At 44.2% G+C, this 25,568-nt stretch overlaps 1 protein-coding gene across 2 annotated transcripts in view; it reads right to left on the bottom strand.

The window, feature by feature from the left end:
• The window catches only part of ppfibp2b (PPFIA binding protein 2b), a 186,647-nt gene that overhangs the window by 62,828 nt on the left and 98,251 nt on the right, over positions 1-25,568 (bottom strand). For both annotated transcript variants that reach the window (XM_056282718.1, XM_056282719.1), the window contains one exon: positions 12,123-12,236. In XM_056282718.1, the coding sequence (XP_056138693.1) occupies positions 12,123-12,236 (114 nt within the window). The remainder of the gene's footprint in view (positions 1-12,122; positions 12,237-25,568) is intronic.

Below are 25,568 nucleotides of genomic sequence, written 5' to 3'. Positions count from 1 at the left end.
TGGCTTCAAGCTGAATCCCTTTGTCCCTCCAGCTGTTTGGGTGTCTTTGTTCACCGTTTCTTCTATAGCTTGGTCAACAGGGATTCGGCCAAAGGGATTGGTGGAGCCCAGTTGGACTGAGAAGCCTCCTTCCATGAATTCTGTGTACACATCTGGGTGTGTGATGGGCAGCTCAGACATCTGGGCATAGTAGTAGGGGAGGTAGCGTGCATAATTCATCCTGTCATAAGCAAAGCACCATGGGATCATTGCTCGAATGCTAGCCAAGTGTAGCATCCAGTCTCCCTCTCTGGATGCTCGGATGAGCCCCAACAAGATTTCAACCATGTCCAAATAGGACATCCAGAAGTTCGAGAGGCTGCCGTTTCCACCTCTAAGGAACTCACGGTAGACTTCAAATAGATCCATGATGCGTGTACAAGAGCTGTTCTCGAGGACCTCCTTCAAAGCATGTTGTGAGACTTCTTTCCCAAGGCTGTCAATGGTCTTCAGTGTCTCATTCAGGTGAACCATGTCATTCCTGTGAGTTTCTTCCAACCAGGACAGGAAACCATTCAAGGTCAGTCGCATGAGAGCCTCATACAGGAGCTTGTGTAGTCACACTGCCCTGTTGTACTTGCGGCCATCCATAACACCAGCAATTGAGCCTTCTGCAATCATGCCAGACTCAATGCAGAGGTCTTTGAGTCCAGCATCTTGGAAACGCTTTCCTATTATTGCCAGCAGTGTGCAGATGGTGTGGAATACCTCAAGCCTAACGATGATATCATGGAACTTGTCATGGTGTTTCCATGTGATCTCGACAGCCTTCGCATACAGGGCTTGGTCAAAGACACAGACAATCTTCCTCAGGCCTAAGCACTGCATGATGCTCAGTGACTGGTTAAGCACCTCGTTGACAGTAGACATTTGTGTCGCTGGAGCATTGATGGTAGGCAGATAGCCTATATTGTCGGGGATGACCGTCATCTCTCCTCGAGTCAGGATGTTGAAGCCTGTCCAGCTGCTGACTGACTGTTCTTCTTGTTGTGACATGCGTGCTAGGACCCAAAGAAGGTTTTTCTCTCTGGCAAGCTTAGTATTGGCTGCAGTATCGGCATCTGACTTTTTGCTTTGTGGTGGCCCTACACGTTGTCCAGCATTGTAAGTTGGTAACATTGGTGGGGGTCCATCAATGCTTCTCTTCTTTGTTTTGGGAACAGTGGGCATGGGTTGGACAGGAAGTGGGTTGACTGGCTTTGCTTGCACAGCAATCCCATTGACTCTGTGAGATGTTCCCTCACCACTGACAGTTTCTTCAAGACGGTCGATATTGTCCCAGGCTAAAGTTGTGAATATGCCAGGATGGATGTTAGCTGGAAGGGCAATGCCACTCCCTGATGATGAGAGTTTCTGGAGACACAGGGCAGTGTTGATCTCTTCCATCTGTGAATAGGACACACTGTGACCAAGTCGGTTGAGGATGTGTATCAACTCTACATTTCCTGTCAACGATTTGACACTGAATGGCAGAACAATGTGCTTGGAAGGCTTGGTATTTCCACATGTCACTGCATATACTATGTCATGGCCAAATGACTGCAGAAGGCACTGCACTCTCTGGGATGCATGATCAGGATCATTTGAGCCTGTGAGTAGAGAGTACAGGAAGATAATGAGCGACTCTGGAATGGTAGGACATTCTGCTTCTGGTTTGACTTCAGGCGGCCAGGTTTGAGGAACATCTTGACTTTTAATGTCTGCTCTCAATTTGATGGCTGCTTTGGCTATAACATCTTGTGCACTGACACTTTTCAGGGTCTGCAGCTCCCTTTTGAGAGACTGATTTTCTTTGGCAAGTTCCCTCATGGACAAGTTATCGGGATAGAGGAGGAATTTTCCTTTCTCATCAGGGAATATCTGCAAGGCTCCAGCAAACTCACTCTCCAGGTTTCGCCTTATGTGCTTCTTGGTTGATTCCTTGACTTGGGCAATGCCTTGGGAGTTCATTGAAGCTACCAGTCTAGAAGAGAGATCAGGCATTGTCATCACTTGAGGATTGCCAAAAAGCTCCATCCTGATGAAGAGGAACAGCTCATTGTATGCCTTATTCACAGCAGCTTCATACTGGGCTGCAGCATCATCATCTTCATTGCTGGCAACCTCTCCTTTGGAAACCTCTTCTTTGGTGTAAAGTCTATAGCATGACCTGTGGTAGTGCCCTTCAGCTGCTACAAGGTCTCTACTCACAATGGCAAGGATTCTGCTGTCCCTTTTCTTTGTGGCTGCACTCCTGATCTTTGCATCAGCTCGCAGTTCTCGACACTGCACCAGTACTTCTCTCGTATTCTGTCTCTTGGAATATTTGCTGTTTTTCTGACAAAATATGCACTCTGCATCATAAGTCCTAGATGTACTTGGAGCATGTCGAGCTACTCTCTTAGATTGTTTCTCTTCAGCAGAGACACAACTTTTCTTTTCTTTTGCAAGGAGGCCATCAAGAATATGCTTCATAGTGAAGATACTGCGACACTTTCTGTGGTAGTAGATTGCTGGAATCTGTCCCTCAGGAATGTCTTTTGCCAGTTTCAAAACTGGTGCATGATTTCGTATCTGAGCTGCCCTGAGCAGCGTTCTCCATGAGTCGACACTTTGTAGTGAAACCAGCTTATCTGTATCATCAGAACAGTGGATAATGCACTCCACCCGTGGGCGCTTTGGTATTGGGTAAAAACTTGCTTGTTCACCAATGGCCATATTCAGTCAGTTTTCACCTGCCACATACAAACAAATACATGTAACTTAGGTGTATGAACACTACTAAAACAAAGTTTACTTTGCTTCACCAGCGTCATATTACCATTATTTATCTTACATAGCCACAAATAGATACATTACCTAGTTGCTATGCAACAGCTGTATTTTGTCCACACGAGGCCGCTAAAATCAACACAAGATGAAAGTTCCTCGTAGCCACTTTAACTAATCATATTAACATATACATTAAAAGAACATGCTAACATTATGGGAAATTAGCTTACAATCTTCTCCAGAGTGAGACAAGAAGATAGATACCAGTTTCCTCTATATGTGTTTAGTAGAAAGCTATCTGGCTGCACGTTAGCCTAGCTTAGCACAATGAATGGAAGTACACAGTACTGGTTATCCTTGGTTGTTGGCCAACTAAGAACTGTCCCAGAGTTTAAGCTAGGCTAATCAGTACCAGGGGTGTTGAAAGGCTATATTTGTAAAAATCTGGGCAAATACACAATCGTGAGAGGCACAGAAACAGGTTTCCTGAAAGAAAAATGAAATAGCTGCTCATTTGGAAAGGTTATCATGTATTATTTTACTTCTGTTAGTGTACCAAATAAAATGGCACCAGTGAAGTTGTGTCACCTTGGGTGATATCGATATCTGGTCTGACCCATGGACTAACTGGCTTTGGTCTAGTTAGTTTCTTAGTAATAATGCCCTTCTAATTTAAGGTTCACAGTCACCTCACACAATGAAATAGTATGGGTACATTATACATTTCCTGAATCTTTACAGTCCTGTGAGTATTCCAGTTTTTGTGTTTGTGTCCCTGATATTCCTAGATGCCACAGGGCTAAAAGAAAGTATATAGTTTAGGCGAACATTGCAGAAAGATGTGTGTTATTGACGGGTTGAAGAGCTCAAGTGACCTCTATATTTGTGAGAAATACACAACAGGGCTTGAATGAAAGCTAAGAAGGTCCCCTTTAAAATGATACCAAAGACAATATTATAGAACATTGAAAAATGTCCTGACCATGAGGCTAAACCAGGATATGCACCAGCGTCTAAAATGCAATTTACTTTAGGGGGTGGTTAACTTCATGAGCTGATAACTGTGATACAGCTGCCACTCAGGAATGGTTATCATGCCAAAATATCATCTACAGACATGGATCCTTTCAAAAATTATAAGTAAGTTTTGCCACCTTGAGTGTACCGAAATAGGAAATTTTGGGCTCTGGCCCATGGACTAATATGTGTGTCCCATCTATGGCACCAGCGCACTGAGGGTAACCACGCTCTTGAAATCCTGTGATGGTATCGTCAAGGCGCTGTCCAGTCGGAAGGGAATGAAACGCTGATACAACGTATCCACCAATGCTTTTGTGACTTCACGCACCAGCTTGCACACAGTTGCTATTCCAACCCCCCCCCCCCAAAAAAAAAACACAAGAAATCGTGCGGTATTCTCCCGGGGTTGCGAACCACCAGAGAACAATGGCGAGCATCCGACGTGGTTCCATAGGACTCCGAAAGTTTGTCGTTTGCTGTGTTATAGCTGGGGCAAGGAGTTCGACCAAACAGTCACATGTTGCCCGTGACATTCCAAAGTGGGCTTTCCATTGATCGCCGTGGTCAAAACGTTTTATAGTTGGCCGAAAACTCTGCGCTCGATCTCGGATCCCCATACGAGGGGTCGGGGCCCCACTGCCATGCCAACAATAGCTATCATGGAGGCAATGAAGGCTTGTCGCCTCCGTCGGTAACTTCTGCGACTCCAAGTCATCTCAGCCACAAATTCCGTCCGTCTCCGTGCAAGCAGCGCTCGAACATCGTTCCAAATGAGTCGGCACCGAGTTTGAAAGCGAGACTGAAAAAGTAACAGATATAAAAAAAAGAAGTAACCACCGTAACATTTTCACTGTCCTCCATGGTGCTTTCTACTGTTTACTTCCCAATCACACTCAAATAAGTAAATAAACAAGCAAATAAATAAATAAATAAATTAACATCTTCTTCTTCTGAGTAACGACATCTGCTCAGCAGGACGCATTTGGAGACGCATGATCGACACAGGTGTAAGCGGCGATGTGTCTCGCTGTCCACTTGTGATCCGACCACTCACAACGCATGTTAAGACCAATTGTAAACAGGGTCTTAGTTGTAGTTCTTAGAGCATGCAGCACTTAAGAGCTCTAACACGAGGTTTGAAATGAATGGTTAAGTCTCCTTCTCTCTCTAATGCACAATTTAATCTAGCAGCAAAAACATAAACACACACACAAACAAAATAAAATATCCCTCTCACCCCATGAGTGTGGTGGTGTGTGTCTTCCTCAAACTCGGGTCTTCTACCAGAAGCCTGGGAGTTTGAGGGTTCTGCACAGTATCGTAACTGTTCCTAGGACTGAACTCTTCTGGCCAGACCTCAGATGTTGTTCCTGGAATCTGCTGGAGCCACTCTCCCAGTTTGGGGGTCACAACCCCTAGTGCTCCTATTACCACTGGGACTACTGTGGATTTCCCTTTCCACATCCCATTTAGTTCTTCCTTCAGCCCTTGGTATTTCTCTAGCTTCTCATGCTCTTTCCTTCTGCTGTTGCCCTCGCTCGGGGTTGTTGCATCAACCACTACTGCGGTCTTCTGTTCCTTGTGGACCACCACCATGTCTGGTTGGTTAGCCAGCACCTGCTTGTCAGTCTGGAACCGGAAGAACTGGAACTGCTAACAAACATACTGCACAGAACCCTCAAACTCCCAGGCCTCTGGTAGAGGACCCGAGTATGAGGAAGACACACATCCACCCGAAAAAAGGGTGAGAGGGGGATTTTTATATGTATGTGAAGAAAAACCCAGGGCTCAGGCAAATGTTATCTTTCTCCACACTCCATTTTGCTCATAATTGTTAGGGAACTCTCAGCAAACATTGACCCAAAAATGAATTTTCTTGCTTTTCACATCTTCATCAAACCTATTCAAGAACGGATTATTTTTTCATAGATAAACACATCCTCCCCTAATTAGAAAATGTGGAATATTCTGCCATCGTGGAATCGTATCATGCGCCCCTCATCCTTTTTTTGGGGGGGGGGATTTCCCCCTTTTTTTCTCCCCAAGTGTACTTGGCCAATCACCCCACTGTTCCGATCCATCCTGGTCGCTGCTCTACCCCCTCTGCTGATCCGGGGAGGGCTGCAGATTACCACATGCCTCCTCCCATACATGTTGAGTCTCCAGCCGCTTCTTCTCACCTGACAGTGAGGAGTTTCACCAGGGGGACGCAGCGCGTGAGAGGATCATGCTATTCCACCCAGTCCCCCCCCCCCGAACAGGTGCCCCGACTGACCAGAGGAGGCGCTAGTGCAGCAACCAGGACACATACCCACATCCAGCTTTGCACCCGCAGATACGGCCAATTGCGTCTGTAGGGATGTCCAACTAAGCTGGAAGTAACACGAGGATTTGAACCACCGATCCCCATGTTTGTAGGCGACGGAATAGACTGCCACGCCGCCCGGACGCCCCCTGCGCCCCTCATCCTCTATATAAGCTTCTCACTCAATTGCCTACCCTGATCTGCCTGGAGGCCGAACTCAGCTTTAGCTTCTGATGTAAACTTTTGCCATTTCATTACAAATGCAATAAACAACTTTCTTTTAATCAACCAGTCTGACTCTGTATCCCCTTCCATGTAGTGGGAAACATTAAAAGTTGTAATAAGGGGACAAACAATATAATAATAATAATAATAATAATAATAATAATAATGGTAATAATCATAATCATAATGATAATAATATCATATTCCACTTCGCAGAACAAATCAAGGAAACAGGCACAGGAAAAGCTTCTTGATTCTATATTAAAAATTGATCACCAATATTCAATGACTCCAACATCTGAGGAGCTATTTAAGGAAAAATTGACTCTTCAAGCACAATATGATTTATTATCGACAGGAAAGAAACTGAGCGGGACCTGTTGCGGTCATGAGCTTTTCTATGTACACTACCGTTCAAAAGTTTGGGATCACCCAAACAATTTCGTGTTTTCCATGAAAATTCACACTTATTCACCACCATATGTTGTGAAATGAATAGAAAATAGAGTCAAGACATTGACAAGGTTAGAAATAATGATTTGTATTTGAAATAAGATTTTTTTTACATCAAACTTTGCTTTCGTCAAAGAATCCTCCATTTGCAGCAATTACAGCATTGCAGACCTTTGGCATTCTAGCTGTTAATTTGTTGAGGTAATCTGGAGAAATTGCCCCCCCACGCTTCCAGAAGCAGCTCCCACAAGTTGGATTGGTTGGATGGGCACTTCTTTGAGCAGATTGAGTTTCTGGAGCATCACATTTGTGGGGTCAATTAAACGCTCAAAATGGCCAGAAAAAGAGAACTTTCATCTGAAACTCGACAGTCTATTCTTGTTCTTAGAAATGAAGGCTATTCCATGCGAGAAATTGCTAAGAAATTGAAGATTTCCTACACCGGTGTGTACTACTCCCTTCAGAGGACAGCACAAACAGGCTCTAACAGGTACTATTTAATGAAGATGCCAGTTGGGGACCTGTGAGGCGTCTGTTTCTCAAACTAGAGACTCTAATGTACTTATCTTCTTGCTCAGTTGTGCAACGCGGCCTCCCACTTCTTTTTCTACTCTGGTTAGAGCCTGTTTGTGCTGTCCTCTGAAGGGAGTAGTACACACCGGTGTAGGAAATCTTCAATTTCTTAGCAATTTCTCGCATGGAATAGCCTTCATTTCTAAGAACAAGAATAGACTGTCGAGTTTCAGATGAAAGTTCTCTTTTTCTGGCCATTTTGAGCGTTTAATTGACCCCACAAATGTGATGCTCCAGAAACTCAATCTGCTCAAAGAAGTGCCCATCCAACCAATCCAACTTGTGGGAGCTGCTTCTGGAAGCGTGGGGGGGCAATTTCTCCAGATTACCTCAACAAATTAACAGCTAGAATGCCAAAGGTCTGCAATGCTGTAATTGCTGCAAATGGAGGATTCTTTGACGAAAGCAAAGTTTGATGTAAAAAAAATCTTATTTCAAATACAAATCATTATTTCTAACCTTGTCAATGTCTTGACTCTATTTTCTATTCATTTCACAACATATGGTGGTGAATAAGTGTGACTTTTCATGGAAAACACAAAATTGTTTGGGTGATCCCAAACTTTTGAACGGTAGTGTACATGGTGAGAAGGCGGGGCAACTACTAGCCCATCAGCGGGTCAATAAATCTACATCTCGTCTCATACCAAAGATGAGACAAACATCTCAAGGACTAACGATAGACCCCCCCCCCAAAAAAAGAAGATATTTTTGTGTATATATTGGACAATTTTTGTTTTTACCCATTAATGTTCTTGTTTACCTTTTGTGTCCCTTAATAAAGATACTCGTTAAACAAAAACACAGTCACATATTTAGATGACTAAATGTGTGGGGGGAATCCCTCTAACACGAAAACATGAATCTGTGTGTGTGTGTGTGTGTGTCAAATTCTATATTAGACCCCGTTTACACTTGGTTTTAAAATGCGTTTTTTTTGCGATCGGATCACAAGTGGACAGCATTAAATACAAGTGTAAACGACCACCAAAACGTTTTGTGAACCGGTTACTAAACCAATTGCCGAGGTGGTCTGGGGCGCATTTGACCACACATCTTTTGTAGTGTAAACGTTAACGCGTCCTGATGCGTCCCCAACAAGGACGTAACAGGAAATCTTCTTCTTCTTCTTCTTCTCCTTCTCCTTCTTCTTCTTCTTCTTCTTCTTCTGCTTCTTCTTCTTCTTCTTCTTCTTCTTTTTCGGAGTAACGAAATCTGATCACAAGTGGTCAGCAGGACGCATTTGGAGACGCATGATAAACACAGGTGTAAGCGGCGATGTGTCTCGCTGTCCACTTGTGATCCGATCACCCAAAATGCATGTTAAGACCAAGTGTAAACAGGGTCTTAGTTGTCGTTCTTAGAGCATGCAGCAATTAAGAGCTCTAACACGAGGTGTGAAATGAATGGTTAAGTCTCCTTCTCTCTCTAGTGCACAATATAATCTAGCAGCAAAAATATAAACACACAAACAAACAAAATAAAATATCCCTCTCACCCCATGTTCGGGTGGTGTGTGTCTTCCTCAAACTCGGGTCTTCTACCAGAAGCCTGGGAGTTTGAGGATTCTGCACAGTATCGTAACTGTTCCTAGGACTGAACTCTTCTGGCCAGACCTCAGATGTTGTTCCTGGAATCTGCTGGAGCCACTCTCCCAGTTTGGGGGTCACAGCCCCTAGTGCTCCTATTACCACTGGGACTACTGTGGATTTCCCCTTCCACATCCCATCTAGTTCTTCCTTCAGCCCTTGGTATTTCTCTAGCTTCTTGTGCGCTTTCTTTCTGCTGTTGCCCTTGCTCAGGGTTGCTGCATCAACCACTACTGCGGTCTTCTGTTCCTTGTGGACCACCACCATGTCTGGTTGGTTAGCCAGCACCTGCTTGTCAGTCTGGAACCGGAAGAACTGGAACTGCTAACAAACATACTGCACAGAACCCTCAAACTCCCAGGCCTCTGGTAGAGGACCCGAGTATGAGGAAGACACACATCCACCCGAAAAAAGGGTGAGAGGGGGATTTTTATATGTATGTGAAGAAAAACCCAGGGCTCAGGCAAATATTATCTCTCTCCACACTCCATTTTGCTCATCATTGTTAGAGAACTCTCAGCAAACATTGACCCATCCCATATCACATTTGTTGTTTGACCAGCACTCATTAACTGTGAAATGGGGCCATGTTACACAAAAACTGACGCGCACACACACACACACACACACACACACACACACACACACACACACACACACACACACACACACACACACACACACACACACACACACACACACACACACACACAAAGCTGTGGACAAGACAAGACAAGTCCAGCTAAATCAAATAAAACCTACAAACCACACTTTACAAGGCATGTAGCATTGTAAAAGGTATCAGGAAACAGAGACAGAAGGAGAGTGTCTGGGACAGACAAAATGAGACAGACCATGAAAACAACTGCTTAAGGTACAAGGTGATACGAGTCGTGGTTTCATCCAACTTTCAAACAAATTTCAAGGAAATAATGAAACATCAGAAAAAAAAATCTTGCAGATTAAGATGTTTCCGTCAGATCTGTTAAAGTGAAAAGCCTGAATGTAGGCCTACATGTCCAACATCATATGTCCATATGATATGATATCATATGATATCATATGATATCATATGTTCATGCCTCCACACTCACAAGAAAGACGGACGGTCTATAAAGAACCCATTCATACTGGACATATTTTTATTGCTCTTTTATTCAGCCTCATCTATCCATCGATCCATTATCTGAACTGCTTATCCTGCTCTCAGGGTCCCGGTGATGTTGGAGCCTATCCCAGATGTTATTGGACGGCAGGAGGGGAGACACCCTGGACAGGCCGCCCATACCTAGGGACAATTTAGTACGGGCGATTCACCTGATCTACATGTCTTTGGACTGTGGAAGGAAACCGGAGCCCCCGGACGACACGGGGAGAACATGCAAACTCCACACAGAGGACAACCTAGGACGACCCCCAAGGTTGGACTACCCCGGAGCTCGAACCCAGGACCTTCTTGCTGTGAGGCGACCGCGCTAACCACTGCGCCACCGTGCCGCCCAGCCTCATCTAATGGTGTCTAAAGAAGCAACATGTACTGAGCATGTTACAGCACTTCATGAATCACCATCTACTTCTGGATAAATTTAGCTAGATGGATGCATTATGCTGCTGTTTCCCATCTAATATTTGTGCTAGTGGGAAAAATGATTTGAGTGCAGAATTGTGTTACCACGTTGTGATGATTTTAATATCACCACAGCCTGGATGACCATTCACCATTAACCACACTGAAGTTAAGGCTAATCATGCACTTAAATTGGATTCAAGTTTATTTTTTTATTCTGTAAATGTTATTCCATTGCAATTTGTTGCATTTCGTTTTAGGTGGATAAAAGTTTTTTCCACCTCAAGCGTGCATAAAAAGTTTTAAGCAAATTTTGGAACTTTTATCCAAAATATTGAAATTTGCTTTTGCCATCAAGTCTATTATATTCAAAGCGACAAAATTTGCATAAAAACACTTAGTTGGAAAGTTGGTTAAAGAAACAACGGAACAATGGTTCTGACCCAACATAAGAGAATACAAGGAAAGTACCCTGATGTGATTTAGGGCATTTAGTTTTTATTTAGTTTACTTTGAAGAGGCCATCCGCAGACATTTTGAACACACGAATTCTGTTCTCCTTTCCAAATCAGTAGTGATGGCTTGTATTAACTGAACCAGAAATCTGACTGAAAACATCAAAGCCCCACTGGGGTATTTGTTCTGGGCCTCTGGCCTTTTACACTTGGATGTGGCAACAAAGAGGACAAAGATGCTGTTGAAAAGTTGTGATGTCCTGTTAGGCTTTGCCGATTTTTTCTCTCACCCTTTTTCTCCCCAGTTGTATTCGGCCAATTACCCCACTCTTCTGAGCCGTCCCGGTCATTGCTCCACCCCCTCTGCCGATCCAGGGAGGGCTGCAGACTACCACATTCCTCCTCTGATACATGTGGGGTCGCCAGCCGCTTCTTTTCACCTGACAGTGAGGAATTTCACCAGGGGCACGTAGCATGTGGGAGGATCACGCTATTCCTCCAGTTCCCCCTCCCCCCGAATAGGTGCCCTGACTGACCAGAGGAGGCGGTAGTGCATTGACCAGGACATCTTTTAAACAGTGTCCGTTTGAGCTGTAAATCCTTCTGTGTTTGTCCCATTGCGCAAAAGCACAGCTGAGAAATCAGAGGAGGTCTTAAGTATACAGTTATTACATTGGAATTTTATGATAATTGCCGCTCCTTTATTTACTCATTGTACTCCTCCCCTATCCCAGTCCAGTGCTCCTTTCTAGTGTCTACAACAACAGCTACAACAATACACAATAATAGTCAGAGTGCTAGGGCACACCAGTGTGGCAGCATGGGCTCAGAGGTGTTGTGATATTATGACGATCTCAAACCAAGAAGTGCATCGGCCAAATTTATGGTTATACTAAACTATTTATGATCATGTTTTTGTGCTAGCTAATACTGTTTTTGTGCTAGCTAATACTGTTTGTAGGCTTTGCCCAGCAGTTTTTAGTGTTTCCATGCATGTGCATGTCTGTTTGTCTTTGTGTACACACCTACAGGAGAAAGATAGTGCTATTGCATGTACATTTTACACATGCATGCATCTGTTTGTGTGCATATGCATGTAAATTGTTGTGTATGTGTGTGTGTGTGTGCATGCACATGTTTCCTACCTGCTGCAGCATCTCCTCAGTGGAGACTAGTTTCTGGTGGTGTTCCTCTAGTGAATTTTCTAGATCTCTGATCTTCTCTCCCTGGGCCTCCACCTGGTCTGTCAAAACGCTCACCTAAAGGGTGAAGTGCATACACATTGTTAGGCTACACAGTTATATTGACTTCATGTGCACATGTTGAAATAAATAGAACCACACAAACTTATTGTCTGTATGCATGCTCAATATTCCAGGTAAGGAAATCACAGAAAGGGGAATCAATTCATCTGGGCACAGTGTTTAGTGGGAAAATGTCTCATCACTCATCCAAGTCACTTCGTCAGTCTGATCGGTGCTTAAGGGTTGACTCTCATCATCCACCGGAGCACAAACTAGGAGTCATCAGGACGCTGTACCACTGAACTGACAATGTCCCCACTGACACAGCGGCCGGGGAAGGGGAGAAATCCCACATCAAACAGGTCCTGGTTAAGTGTGGTTATCCTAACTAGGCGTTTGTCAAAGTCAGGAGGATGCCCAAACAGTGCACCAGCCGATAGAAGAGAGAAGGACAACAGCTGTCTAAGCGTAAACCAGTGGTGATTCTGCATGTGGCGGGAGTGTCAGGACAGCTGAGATGTGTATTTTCTAAACACCATGTCTCAGTTGCTTTCAAACCCCATAACAGAGCAGAGCTAACACGTCAGGCCAGGACTTTACAGTCTACACCCTTCTACAGGACAGTGGCGGCCACTCTTTCAAGATGAGGATGTGCACATCCTTGATAGGGAGGGACGCTGGTTTGAACGGGGAGTCAAAGAGGCCATCTATGTGAAGAGGGAACGATGTAGCCGAGGGGGGTATTTTGAGTTTAACCCCCCCCCGAAATATTTTCTGACAATTCCAAACTACTTATTCACGGACATAAGTTTAGTGCAGCACAGCTATATCAAATAACACTGGTTTTGCGCAGTCTCTGTGCTGAATGATTCCCGTGAGTTTATCATAAACTGTTATGTATTGTCCAACCACCTTGCCAATCCCAGATATCTCTGCTTGTTGTCTCATGTAACTGCACGTTCACCTACTGTCATCCATTCACATAATATAAAACACACATTCGCCACTCCTAAAGGGCTGCTATAATCTGTTACACGTTGATGTTTAGTATATTTTCTCAACCTCCCCCCGAAATGGATTCCTAGCTACGCCACTGGTCCCCATCTTACAATGATGTGATGCAAACATTCCCCAATCCTCTGTGAACAGTACACATGGCCATTGTAACTCTAGTTAATGGTCACACCCATTTGCATATGAAACTGATCGTTATGTCACTGTATTGTTCATAAGGGTGGGGATACCTGCAGTCAGTTGAGCCTGAAGAGGTCACTTAGATGAGTGATGAAACGTTTCTCCCAGTAAACGTTGTGTCCAGATGAACTGATTCACTTTTATTTTTTTGGGGGGGGTGATTTCCCCCCCTTTTTCTCCCCAATTGTATCCAACCAATTACCCCACTCTTCCGAGCCGTCCTGTTCGCTGCTCCACCCCCTCTGCTGATCCGGAGAGGGCTGCAGACTACCACATGTTTCCTCCGATACATGTGGAGTTGCCACCTGCTTCTTTTCACCTGACAGTGAGGAGTTTCATCAGAGGGACGTAGTGCATGGATCACACTATTCCCCCAAGTTCCCCCTCACCCCCTGAACACTTGCCCTGACTGACCAGAGGAGGCGCTAATGCAGCGACCAGGACATATAACCACATCTGGCTTCCCACCCACAGACACAGCAAATTGTGTCTGTAGGGACACCTAACCAAGCCGGAGGTGACACGGGGATTCAAACCGGTGATCCCTGTGTTGGTAGGCAACGGAATAGACCGCCACACCACCCGGATTGTGATTCTCCTTTCTGTGACATAAACTTATCATGGCAGGATAATAACGCATGCATAAGTTATGTCACAGATGTAAACACCCATACACACACACGTACAGATAAGACCTCACACAAAGACACACTTGTGAGCATCTTTATTTCTCTATTCTTATTCTGTTATAGACTGTGTTACACACACGCTGACCGACATTGTCTGACAAACACAGACAATGTCTGTGGGTGATGGCTCAGTCAGGAATGTAGAGCACATGTAAGCGCATCTCCTCCTCACTTACTTGGTCTGTCAACAGAACATTCACTCATACACTCATACACACATACACAAACAAAGGATTCTTCTCCAAAGCAATGCAAGTTCGTCTGACAGCAGCTGATTGCCCGTCAGCCCTTGCTTCATCGCTGAGAAAGGAATTCACCCCCAAGGCCAGATCCCATCTGACCGTGTCCAGGAAAGCACAGAATATGCAGTTCACTCAAACTCTGGTGTCGCCTGATTTCAAAATCCTCAAGATTTACAATTTACATTATGAAGAAAAACGACGGTGAAAACGAAGAACGTTTTCAACAATCCATGATGTGATTTTAGTGGCTGAACTGAATACTGTGTAGCTGAGTATGAAGCGCAGCACTATTATCTTCTGACACAATCTGTTTTTAGCAAACATTATCAAGTTATAGAGCGCTGACCAGTCGTCCAATCAAGGAAGCTTATTTCAAAAGTAGTAAAAGCCATAGTTTTAGACCCCTAGTATTTCTAAGCACGAGCTCTTAAATATTAGGCAGCAACTAATTTGGACATGTTGCCAATCTAAAATGCACACTGTTCATGTAACATACTGCACAAACCCAACATCAACAGGAATTCTAACCTATAGGTGCCATCAGATGACAGTAAGTATTGCTGTAGTGTAACAAAGCAGTTAGAAAAGAAGGCGTGACTTTGATGTGCAGGTATTCACAACCTTCACCTGCTGAGGAGAGTGAGGGGAATGTTACAAAGTTACCTCTTACCTCTGCCATGTTCCTGTCCTGAGCTCAGCACACACACTGAAGGAGGGGAAAGTTCTCCGAGACACAACAAAGTCAGTTGAGCATGTGTATGCTAATGCACTCATGCAAGCCAGATCACACACATTCCCACTCACACACACACACACACACACACACACACACACACACACACACACACACACCGACACAAGCAGAGCACCTCACACACACACACACACACACACACACACACACACACACACACACACACACACACACACACACACACACACACACACACACGGACAGCCTTGAAGGTGAAGCAGGTAAAGAGAAAGTAAAGCAGAGCACCATGGGAGAACCTGTCAGCCAGTTACATTCTCAGTCAGAAGCCATGGGCCAGGTCACCGTAGCTATCCACCAATCACGGAAGAGAATGAGGCCTGAGGAATGTGTGACAAGTAGGTGTTTTAAGCATTGCCAGGGGGCAGGCGCTGGGTACAAGAAAGAAACATGGGTTTCGCAACATCTTTATACACCACAGTTGAGGGTTTGAATAACTCGTGTGAAATGAATCATACATTCCATGGTTAATAACTAACACATGTACGGAGCGACAAAAATCAGCACAGAACGTTTGCACCTCATCCCACCGAGAAGGAGTCTTATCACCTCATCCCACTGAGAAGGAGTCTTATCAGCAAGCCAATAATAAGAGTGCAGAGAACCTGCGGCACCCAGTGTGACTACACTAAACAAACACTGGCTCTTGACTCCCAACCCAGGGAGGTGCGGCTTCAGGAAGCATGACCCCGCTTCCACAACACCACACAAGCGGAACAAGAAGCTAGAAGACAAAAGGCCGAAGCCCACCCCAGTGCACGTCAAGCAGACTAAGTGCAGTTCAAGTCGACTCACTGCAGTTCGAGAGTATCCTCAGACAACACTGGCACACTGGGCCTCATGCAACACCTACACACACATCTGTGTGTAGTTGTTGCATACATACCATTGAGCCCTTCTGTTGTCTGTGGGTCAAACAATGACCCGTAACAGTGTCTAACAGCAGAGAAAAGACTCTAAATGATATTCTTTCAACCTGACATTTGATGACTTTTCCCAGAGTGACCCTCAACATTACAAAAAGTGAAACACTGTTTTTGTTCATATTTCCATGAAAGCTATACACCATTAGGATACTGGGATTGTCTTAGGGTCATGTTTGACCCGGGAGGTAAAATCAGGTTTATAAACAGGTTTTCCAGTATTGTTATTGTCAATTGTTATTGTTCCCATTCAATAAATGCAGTCAAAACTACCTTCTGCACATTTCTGTTAATTTCGTAGAATATAAAAGTGCCATCTCTTGCTAAAAAGTTATTTTTTACACCTATGCAGTACATTAAGCAATAATAATAATAATAGTAATAATGGTGGGCTGTCCAGGGTGTCTCCCTGCCTGCCGCCCAATGACTGCTGGGATAGGCTCCAGCATCCCCGTGACCCTGAGAGCAGGATAAGCGGTTTGGATAATGGATGGATGAATAATAAAAATAATAATAATAATAAACCTCTACTTTAGTAAAGAAAACTAATACGATGAACAAGTGGTGTCCACTGATTAAATTCAGTCTTTCTTTTTTTGTTGTTTTTTTGGACCCCCTTTCCCCCCTATTGAATCCACCCAATTACCCCACTCTTCCGAGTCGTCCTGGTCACTGCTCCATCCCCTCCCCCTCTGCCAATCTGGGGAGGGCTGCAGACTACCATATGCCTCCTCCGATACATGCGGAGTCAACAGCTGCTTCTTTTCACCTGACAGTGAGGAGTTTCACCAGGGGGACGTAGCACGTGGGAGGATCACGCTACTCCCCCCTCCCCCCCAAACAGGTGCCCTGACCAACCAGAGGAGGCGCTAGTGCAGTGACCAGGACACATACCCACATCCGGCTTCCCACCCACAGACACGGCCAATTGACCTTTCGCAAAGTACCGCTCCAGAACGGTTCTTGTCCAATCCTACCTTAGCAACGGTCCGTCAAGCTTTCAAACACACAGCAAAATGCTGAAACGGTGTGCCTATGGGATCTGCAAATCGGATACTAGATATCTGAAAAGTTTGGAGGAGGTGTAATTTTCTTTCTCTTCCCGAAACCCAGAATGCAAGAAGCGCAATGTCGGCAATAGATTTGGCAGTATAGCAAACCCCATGGCCAGCTTAATCCATCCAAAATCAACAAAAATACCTGTCTGCTCCAAGCTAAGCTTGCTACTAGCTATTATTGATAGCTAATACAGCTAACGTATTATTACTGTTATTTTTACCCACACAATGCGCTGATTTCTTCCTTCATGTTTTGGTGTTTTCCGGCTACTTCCTGGATAGTTCTGAAATGCTTGACGGGCAGTAACTAAGGGGGGCGGGACTTTGCGAAAAGTCAATTGTGTCTGTAGGGATGCCTGACTGAGCTGGAGGTAACACGGGGATTCGAACTGGTGATCTCCATGTTGGTAGGCAACGGAATAGACCTCCACGCTACCCGGACGCTAATACAGTCTTTCTGCACTGTGAAGAGGGAAAACCCAGAATAGTCACAACGTTTGTGATGAATGACAGGTTGTATCTTTGAGCAAAATAGATTTAGGGTTTAAGATTAAATTAACTCACTTTAATTTAGAGGTTTAATGAAGGCGGATCATGAATGACCCTTAAGACAAGGGCAGTATACACAATGTGTGGACAACACAAGGGTTAGGTCATTTTGTGGCTTTCACCATTTTTCTCTTGTTTTGGATTTGTTTGTTGGTACAACTAAATTGTAAGTGCGGCACACACCTGTGAGTACACACAACAGTCCTGCTGGTCAGTCACGCCTTTCAAGGAGGGAGGAGTACTTACAGCATGTGTACTGCACAACAAGGCTAGCTCTACTGTGTGTGTGTGTGTGTGTGTGTGTGTGTGTGTGTGTGTGTGTGTGTACACTGACATACACTGGTATATGTAATTATATATGTATAGATATATATTTGAGGCAGGCATGCTTTTCTGCCAGTTCACACAGATGAATTTAAACCAAGAAGAACAACTATATAGATCATTATTTTTGTTTTTGTAAATTCTTACAAACGACTTTGAATGCCTATCAATTTTCAGTGCAGATACAAATAGCAGGAGTAGGGGTAAAGTACAAATTTCTAATACAGATAAAACTCACTTACTGTGCTTCCGCATAATAAAAACTGGGAAGACTTTGTTAACTTTCTGGTGTAAAATATCTCTGTAAGGTTTTTATTACCTTAAAGCTTAAAACTGCAATTTTTTTCTACACCAAAAAACCCCCCAAAAAAACCCATTAATTCTGTCCATCTGGATCACAGAATGAGGGTCCATAATCCTACCAGTTATCATCTCCATGGTTGGACACACTCGTCAGTCTCCATATACCGCTTTTGAAATGTTTTGAGTGGGTAGGATGAACACTGCTGCAGTAACAAACATGATGTGTTGGCAACAACTTCGTCAGGAGAAAAGATGCCGATCTGGCCATGACAATCAATACAATCAATCAATACAATCAATATTACTACAAAACAGTGTTCCAGTCATCCAAAGGAATTGAATCGAGTGCAGCTGGACTTGGTATATATCCGTGAAGACGTTTCGCCTCTCATCCAAGAGGCTTCATCAGTTCGTGCCTTTCTGACTAGACCAAGCTAGTCTGACTGGCTGGTGATGAGACTCAGAATGTATCCTCTTTGGAGTCGTTATCAGAATAGAAACCACTTGTGTTTCAATCTGAGATGCAGACAACACAGGCTCATATCCACTAGCCTGTGCCTGTGTACCACAATGAAAGGACGTAGAGCAGACAGAATCATAGAGAAAGCACAGAATCAACTCCTGAATGAAAGAGTGAGACAGGTCCATTTCACTATTGAAGGGCTGAAGGAGAAATCTGACCAACTACTCCAGCAACTAACATCCCACTTGCCTGGTGCAGTCTTGGAGAGGATCACTGATTTCACCAAGAAAGCCCAACTATCTCAACACCACAAAACCAAAGAAAGGCAGACAAGGAAGTTTAAAAACTTACAGTGATGAACCAACAACACTAGCCAGGCAGATATACTTACCTGGAGACAAAAGACAGAACATCCCACACAAAACGGAACGCAGAACAGAGGGATCAAGAATCTGTCGGACAAAGTACTTTCCCAATCAGAGAAGGAGGTCTTAGCCAAAGGACTGAACTTCGCCATGACACCCAAACAACTACCTATAGTTGACCTCATCACATCAACAGAATCAGCTATAAGGAAAAACAATCTAACGGAAACCGAGGCGGAGCAGCTTAGGTTAAAGGTATCACCAGCTCTGTCCAATGCACAACTGCCTCCTTCCAACCTAACCATGGAGGAAAGGAAAGCCATGACAGCCCTGAGCATGGATGAAAACATCACTATCCTTCCCGCAGATAAGGGGAGATGCACCGTTATCCTCAACACAACAGACTACCACGCCAAGATCACGTCATTACTCAGCGACACCGACACCTATGAACCTCTGAGATGCGATCCAACTAGGGGTTACAAGAGGAGAATAATAGAATACCTACAGAAACTACAGAAAAGAGGAACCAGTGATCAGATACAATACCACCGTCTCTACCCACAAGATAACATCCCATGCATATATGGACTCCCTAAGAGCCATAAAGATGGAACCCCCCTCAGGCCCATCGTCAGCAGCATAAACTCGGTCACGTACAACTTTGCCAAACATATAGCCAACATCTTGACCCCTTTAGTGGGCGAAACACCTCACCATATCCAAAACGCCATTGACTTTGTGAACAAGGTCCAAGGCGTAAAACTGGAACCGAATGAAACCATGGTATCCTACGATGTGACCTCGTTATTCACCTGCATCCCAACCATGGAGGCTTTGGAAATTGTGAGGCAACGTTTGCTACGGGACGACACCCTCCACGATAAGACCAACCTCAGCCCAGACCAGATTTGCCAACTACTGGACCTTTGCCTGAACACTACATATTTCCAATTCAGGGGCCAGTTTTACAGACAGAAACACGGCTGTGCAATGGGCTCACCAGTATCTCCCATTGTGGCCAACTTATGTATGGAAGAGGTAGAACACAGAGCCCTGAACTCCTTCAGAGGAACACCTCCGAGCCACTGGTTCAGATATGTGGATGACACATGGGTCAAAATCCAAACACAAGAGGTGCAAGCGTTTACCAAACACACCAACTCAGTGGACAAGAACATTAAGCTTACAAGGGAAGACGTAAAGAACAACAGTTTACCCTTCTTGGACTGTGATGTCCACATTGGGAAAGACAGGAGCCTCCACATTGGGGTTTACAGGAAACCTACACACACAGACCAATATCTACTTTTCGACTCACAACACCCTCTGGAACACAAACTGGGCGTCATCAGAACTCTGCAACACAGAGCTGAAAATGTGCCCAGCAGCACTCAGGCCCAACCAGAAGAACACAAACACCTGAGGGGAGCTTTAAAAACCTGCGGCTACCCCAGTTGGACCTTTGTGAAAACTGCAACACGTTCCAAAAAAGACCAACCAGGTGAGCGACAAGGAGAAAAGGAACAGAAGGAATAGCACAGTCATCCCGTATGTTTCTGGGGTCTCCGAGAAACTCAGGAGAATTTTTAACAAACACCACATCCTGGTATACTTCAAACCCAGCAACACACTCCGACAAAGACTGGTTCATCCCAAAGACTGTGTACCACACACCCGGAAAAGCAATCTGGTGTATGCTGTACAATGCAATGAGGATTGCACTGACCTATACATAGGAGAAACCAAACAACCACTACACAAACGGATGGCCCAACACAGAAGGCCAAACTCCTCAGGACAAGACTCAGCAGTTTATCTACACCTAAAGGAGAAGACACACTCCTTCGAGGACAGCAGCATACACATTTTGGACAGGGAAGATAGATGGTTTGAAAGAGGGGTGAAACTGGAAAAACCATCCCTCAACAGAGGAGGAGGTCTGCGTCACCACCTATCTCCCACTTACATCTCATCTCTACCCAGGAGACTCAAGAAGTTTAGCCTCCAAGAACAACAGTCGGTCACTAACGGCTCCAACGACTCATGACCCCTGAACGGAGCACTAACGAAGTCAAAACTAACACCCCCAACGACCGTCGCTGCTTAACATCGGATCACAAAGAGCCACGCATATCAATAGCTCTGATAACGACGGGCGTGGCTAAACATCGGAACACAAAGAGCCATGGACATCATTAGCTCTGATAACGACTCCAAAGAGGATAAATATCTGAGTCTCATCACCAGCCAGTCAGACTAGCTTGGTCTAGTCAGAAAGGCACGAACTGATGAAGCCTCTTGGATGAGAGGCGAAACGTTTTCACGGATATATACCAAGTCCAGTTGCACTTGATTCAACTCCTTTGGATAACCATAACCTGGATGAATGAGAACATTCACAGACACAGTGTTCCAGTCATACTGTGTCAGAAACAATCCCTTGCAATACACCTGTAACACTGAGCATCAACTGCACCAACAAATACTAAATTATATATATATTGTAGCGAATTCGGGGTGCAGTCCAGGAACCGTCACAGCCGGGACGCGAACCCGTTTCTCCCACACCGCAAGCGACAACTTTAACCAGTCGACTAAAGAGTCCAACCCGTTAGTCAAAACCCAACGTGTCTACTTATCCATGCACGTTACAATATATATATAAAACGTTTTTTTCTGAAACCGTCAGTGGTGCTATGAGTGCTCAACTAATGAGGAGCAGAATATCAACATAGATACAGGAAAAAAGATTTTAATACATTGCAGTACAGGCCTGTTTCGTGCGTCTCGCACTCATCAGCTGCTAATGTGTTTTCACAAAGAATCATACAGTTTGCGTTGCCCAGTGTCACGCCCCTAATTTTGGTTGGACAGTGACCAATCAGATGGGAAACATTCAAACTATAATAACAAATGGGGTATTAAAATCTTTTTTCCTGTATCCGTGTTGATATATATATATATATATATCCTGTTTAACACAGTTTGAACATAATATTGTCGAAATTAAATCTATGCATGCTGTATATGTATACATGCATATTCTGTCATGTCCACCTACCTCATGTATATAAAGTAACCTGTTAAAATATATATTTATTCCAGCATCTTTGCAATCTGCACCATTACACTATTGTCTTCCTGTTACAATGTCATTGTTTTGTTCTTTTTTATGAAAAACTTTTTATAAACATATATATCTGTACATAATATTTAAATGTTTATGTTTACACTGTTGTTTTAGCTGTATTACTATTCTGTATCAGTACATTGAGAGCAATGGAGGAACCGGAGTCAAATTCCTTGTATGTGTAGGCTTACACACACTTGGCCAAATAAAACTGATTCTGATTCTGATATAGTTTGGTGTAATTAGTAATACATTAGTCTGTGTTAGCTTTGGTCCCAGGATCAATTTTTACAAGGGTGGGAATTGTTTACTGCTGATCTGATGGCACACCAGCCACAATGGCTGCTACACCTGGTTTGTAGTCCTGCTAGCCACACCTGGTTTGTAGTCCTGCTAGCTACACCCGGTTTGTAGTCCTGCTCGCTACACCTTGTTTGTATTCCTGCTACACCTGGTTTGTAGTCATGCTACACCTGGTTTGTATCCTTGCTACACCTTGTTGTAGTCCTGCTACACCTTGTTTGTAGTCATGCTACACCTGGTTTGTAGTCATGCTACACCTGGTTTGTAGTCCTGCTACACCTGGTTTGTAGTCCCAGAGTGTCAGCAGTTGTCTTTCTCCCTGCCTCCTGCTATATCACAACACTGTTCTACTGGACTCGTCTGTCCAAAAGAATTGCCTCATTTTCATCACATTTCAAATGGATAAAACAGCAAATTAAAACTAAAGAGTTCTGCTTTAAGTCAGTTTAGACAGTTGCACTTTGATTTGTTAATCTGGAATGTTGTTTTTCTTTTTTGGTTCTTTTTGTGTCTGTATGTTTCAATGTACTGATCAGCTGTTCTGTTCACCTAATCTTTTGCAGGAGTTAACTATACTAACTGCTCGCTGGCATGCAAAATATATTTCTGAATTTTTGTGCCATTCAGTATTCGATGCACAGGAGGAAGAACAAATTTGAATAATGAAGAACATTTCATAAATCTGACATTGACTTGCAATTCTCATGACAAATCTGAGAGAAATGTTATGGAAAGCCAAGCAAAGTTTATCAAATGAAGCCCATTGTCTACACAGATCTCAACTTTACCACATATTCTGGCCACAGAATGTAGTCATGTCTGATTTAACCCCTGTACAACTTTACACCTTTTTATATGACATCCAAGATGGCAATCACAGATGGGGGGGGGGTGTGCACCCTATGCCATTTTTAATGCAAGAAAATGCACATCCCACCGCTGAAAGTCATTCAGATCAAGAGTATCATGCAAATTCAAGTCAATTTTATTTGTATAGCCCAATATCACAAACTGCAAATTTACCTCAGGGGGCTTTACAGCAACACAACATCCTGCCCTTAGACTCTCGCATCAGATAAGGAACTATTAATAGAGCTACTACTTTCGGCTGCTCCCGTTAGGGGTTGCTACAGAGGATCATCCGTTTCCATTTTTTCCCGTCTTCTGCGTCTTCCTCTGTCACACCAGCCACTTGCATGTCTTCCCTCACCACATCCATAAACCTCCTCTTTGGCCTTCCTCTTTTCCTCTTCCCTGGCAGCTCCATATTCAGCATCCTTCTCCCAATATACCCAGCATCTCTCCTCCACACATGTCCAAGCCATCTCAATCTTGCCTCTCTTGTTTTGTCTCCAAACCGTCTGACTTGAGCTGTCCCTCTAACATAATCGTCCCTAATCCCGTCCTTCTTCATCACTCCCAGTGAAAATCTTAGCATCTTCAACTCTGCCACCTCCAGCTCCATCTCCTGTCTTTTCATCAGTGCCACTTTCTCCAAACCATATAACATAGCTGGTCTCACAACCATCTTGTAAACCTTCCCTTTAACCCTTGCTGGTACCCTTCTGTTGCAAATCACTCCTGACACACTTCTCCACCCACTCCACCCTGCCTGCACTCTCTTCTTCACCTCTCTCCTGCACTCCCCGTTACTTTGGACAGTTGACCCCAAGTGTTTAAACTCATATGCCTTCATCACCTCCACTCCTTGCATCCTCACCATTCCACTGTCCTCCCTCTCATTCACGCATAGGTATTCCGTCTTGCTCCTATTGACTTTCATTCCTCTTCTCTCCAGTGCATACCTCTCCTCAACCTGCACCCTACTCTCACTACCGATCACAATGTCATCTGCAAATATCATCATCCATGGAGACTCCTGCCTGATCTTGTCCGTCAACCTGTCCATCACCATTGCAAACAAGAAAGGGCTCAGAGCCAATCCTTGATGTAATCCCACCTCCACCTTGAACCCATCTGTCATTCCAACCGCACACCTCACCATTGTCACACTTCCCTCATACATATCCTGCACTATTCCTGTTGAGCTGATGGCATCGGATAAGGAACAATTCCCTAAAAAAAAACCTTTAACACCTGGGCTGCCCAAAGTGGGGCCCGTGGGCCCAAAGTTGGCCCGCCAGATGTTTCCAGCAAAACAAAACAATGATAATGATAAAGATTAAAAAGAAAATACCTTGTCAAAGATTAGAAAAGAAATCACTGTTTTTGCCATTTTATTTTTGTGAGTTTAATAGGTAAATATATGTTTAATATGTTGGGTCCCTAGTTATTAATCCATCCATCCATCCATTATCCGAACCGCTTATCCTGCTCTCAGGGTCACAGGGATGCTGGGGCCTATCCCAGCAGTCACTGGGGTGGCAGGGGGGGAGACACCCTGGACATGCCGCCAGACTATCACACAGGGCCCACACACACACACACACACACACACACACACACACACACACACAGGGCCCACACACACACACACAGGGCCCAATGACGTAAGGGTTTCTTCCCCTGCCTTATTGCCCAGCATCCATCTCAATGTGTCTACATAACTCTACAGCTGAACTACAGTTACCAGCGACTCAGAACTGTCTGTAATTTCACGACAACGACAGCCATGAAAGGATCTTTAACACGCGTTGTGATGATCACAGCTTTTCAAACTAGCTATTAAGTTATCTGAGAGTAAGGAGAAAATACATTGCTGCATCTTAATGTCATAGTGCATGGGGACACACGATGTAAAACTCTGCTGTTTACTGTACAAGTCGGCAGTAACCAAGAGCTTAGTCAGAGGTACTGTGTCTGGACATGTTGGCAGGGGAATAACACGGACAACAACAAGCACGAGGATGAGCCACCGTAAAATAACTTTTTACCAGGGGAGCATCATTGCACCAAAATATATGGCACTGTTCATGAATAGAGTTATTGTGTTTCTATTAACTACAGATACGGAGATATATAAATGAAATCATGTTATTTTATTGTCCATGCAAAACCTTTTCAAGTCA

Source organism: Lampris incognitus, chromosome 6 (assembly GCF_029633865.1).
Source record: "Lampris incognitus isolate fLamInc1 chromosome 6, fLamInc1.hap2, whole genome shotgun sequence".
NCBI lineage: Eukaryota > Metazoa > Chordata > Actinopteri > Lampriformes > Lampridae > Lampris > Lampris incognitus.
The sequence above is the reverse complement of the archived record's forward strand: the minus strand, read 5'-3'. Positions and strand labels throughout refer to the sequence as shown.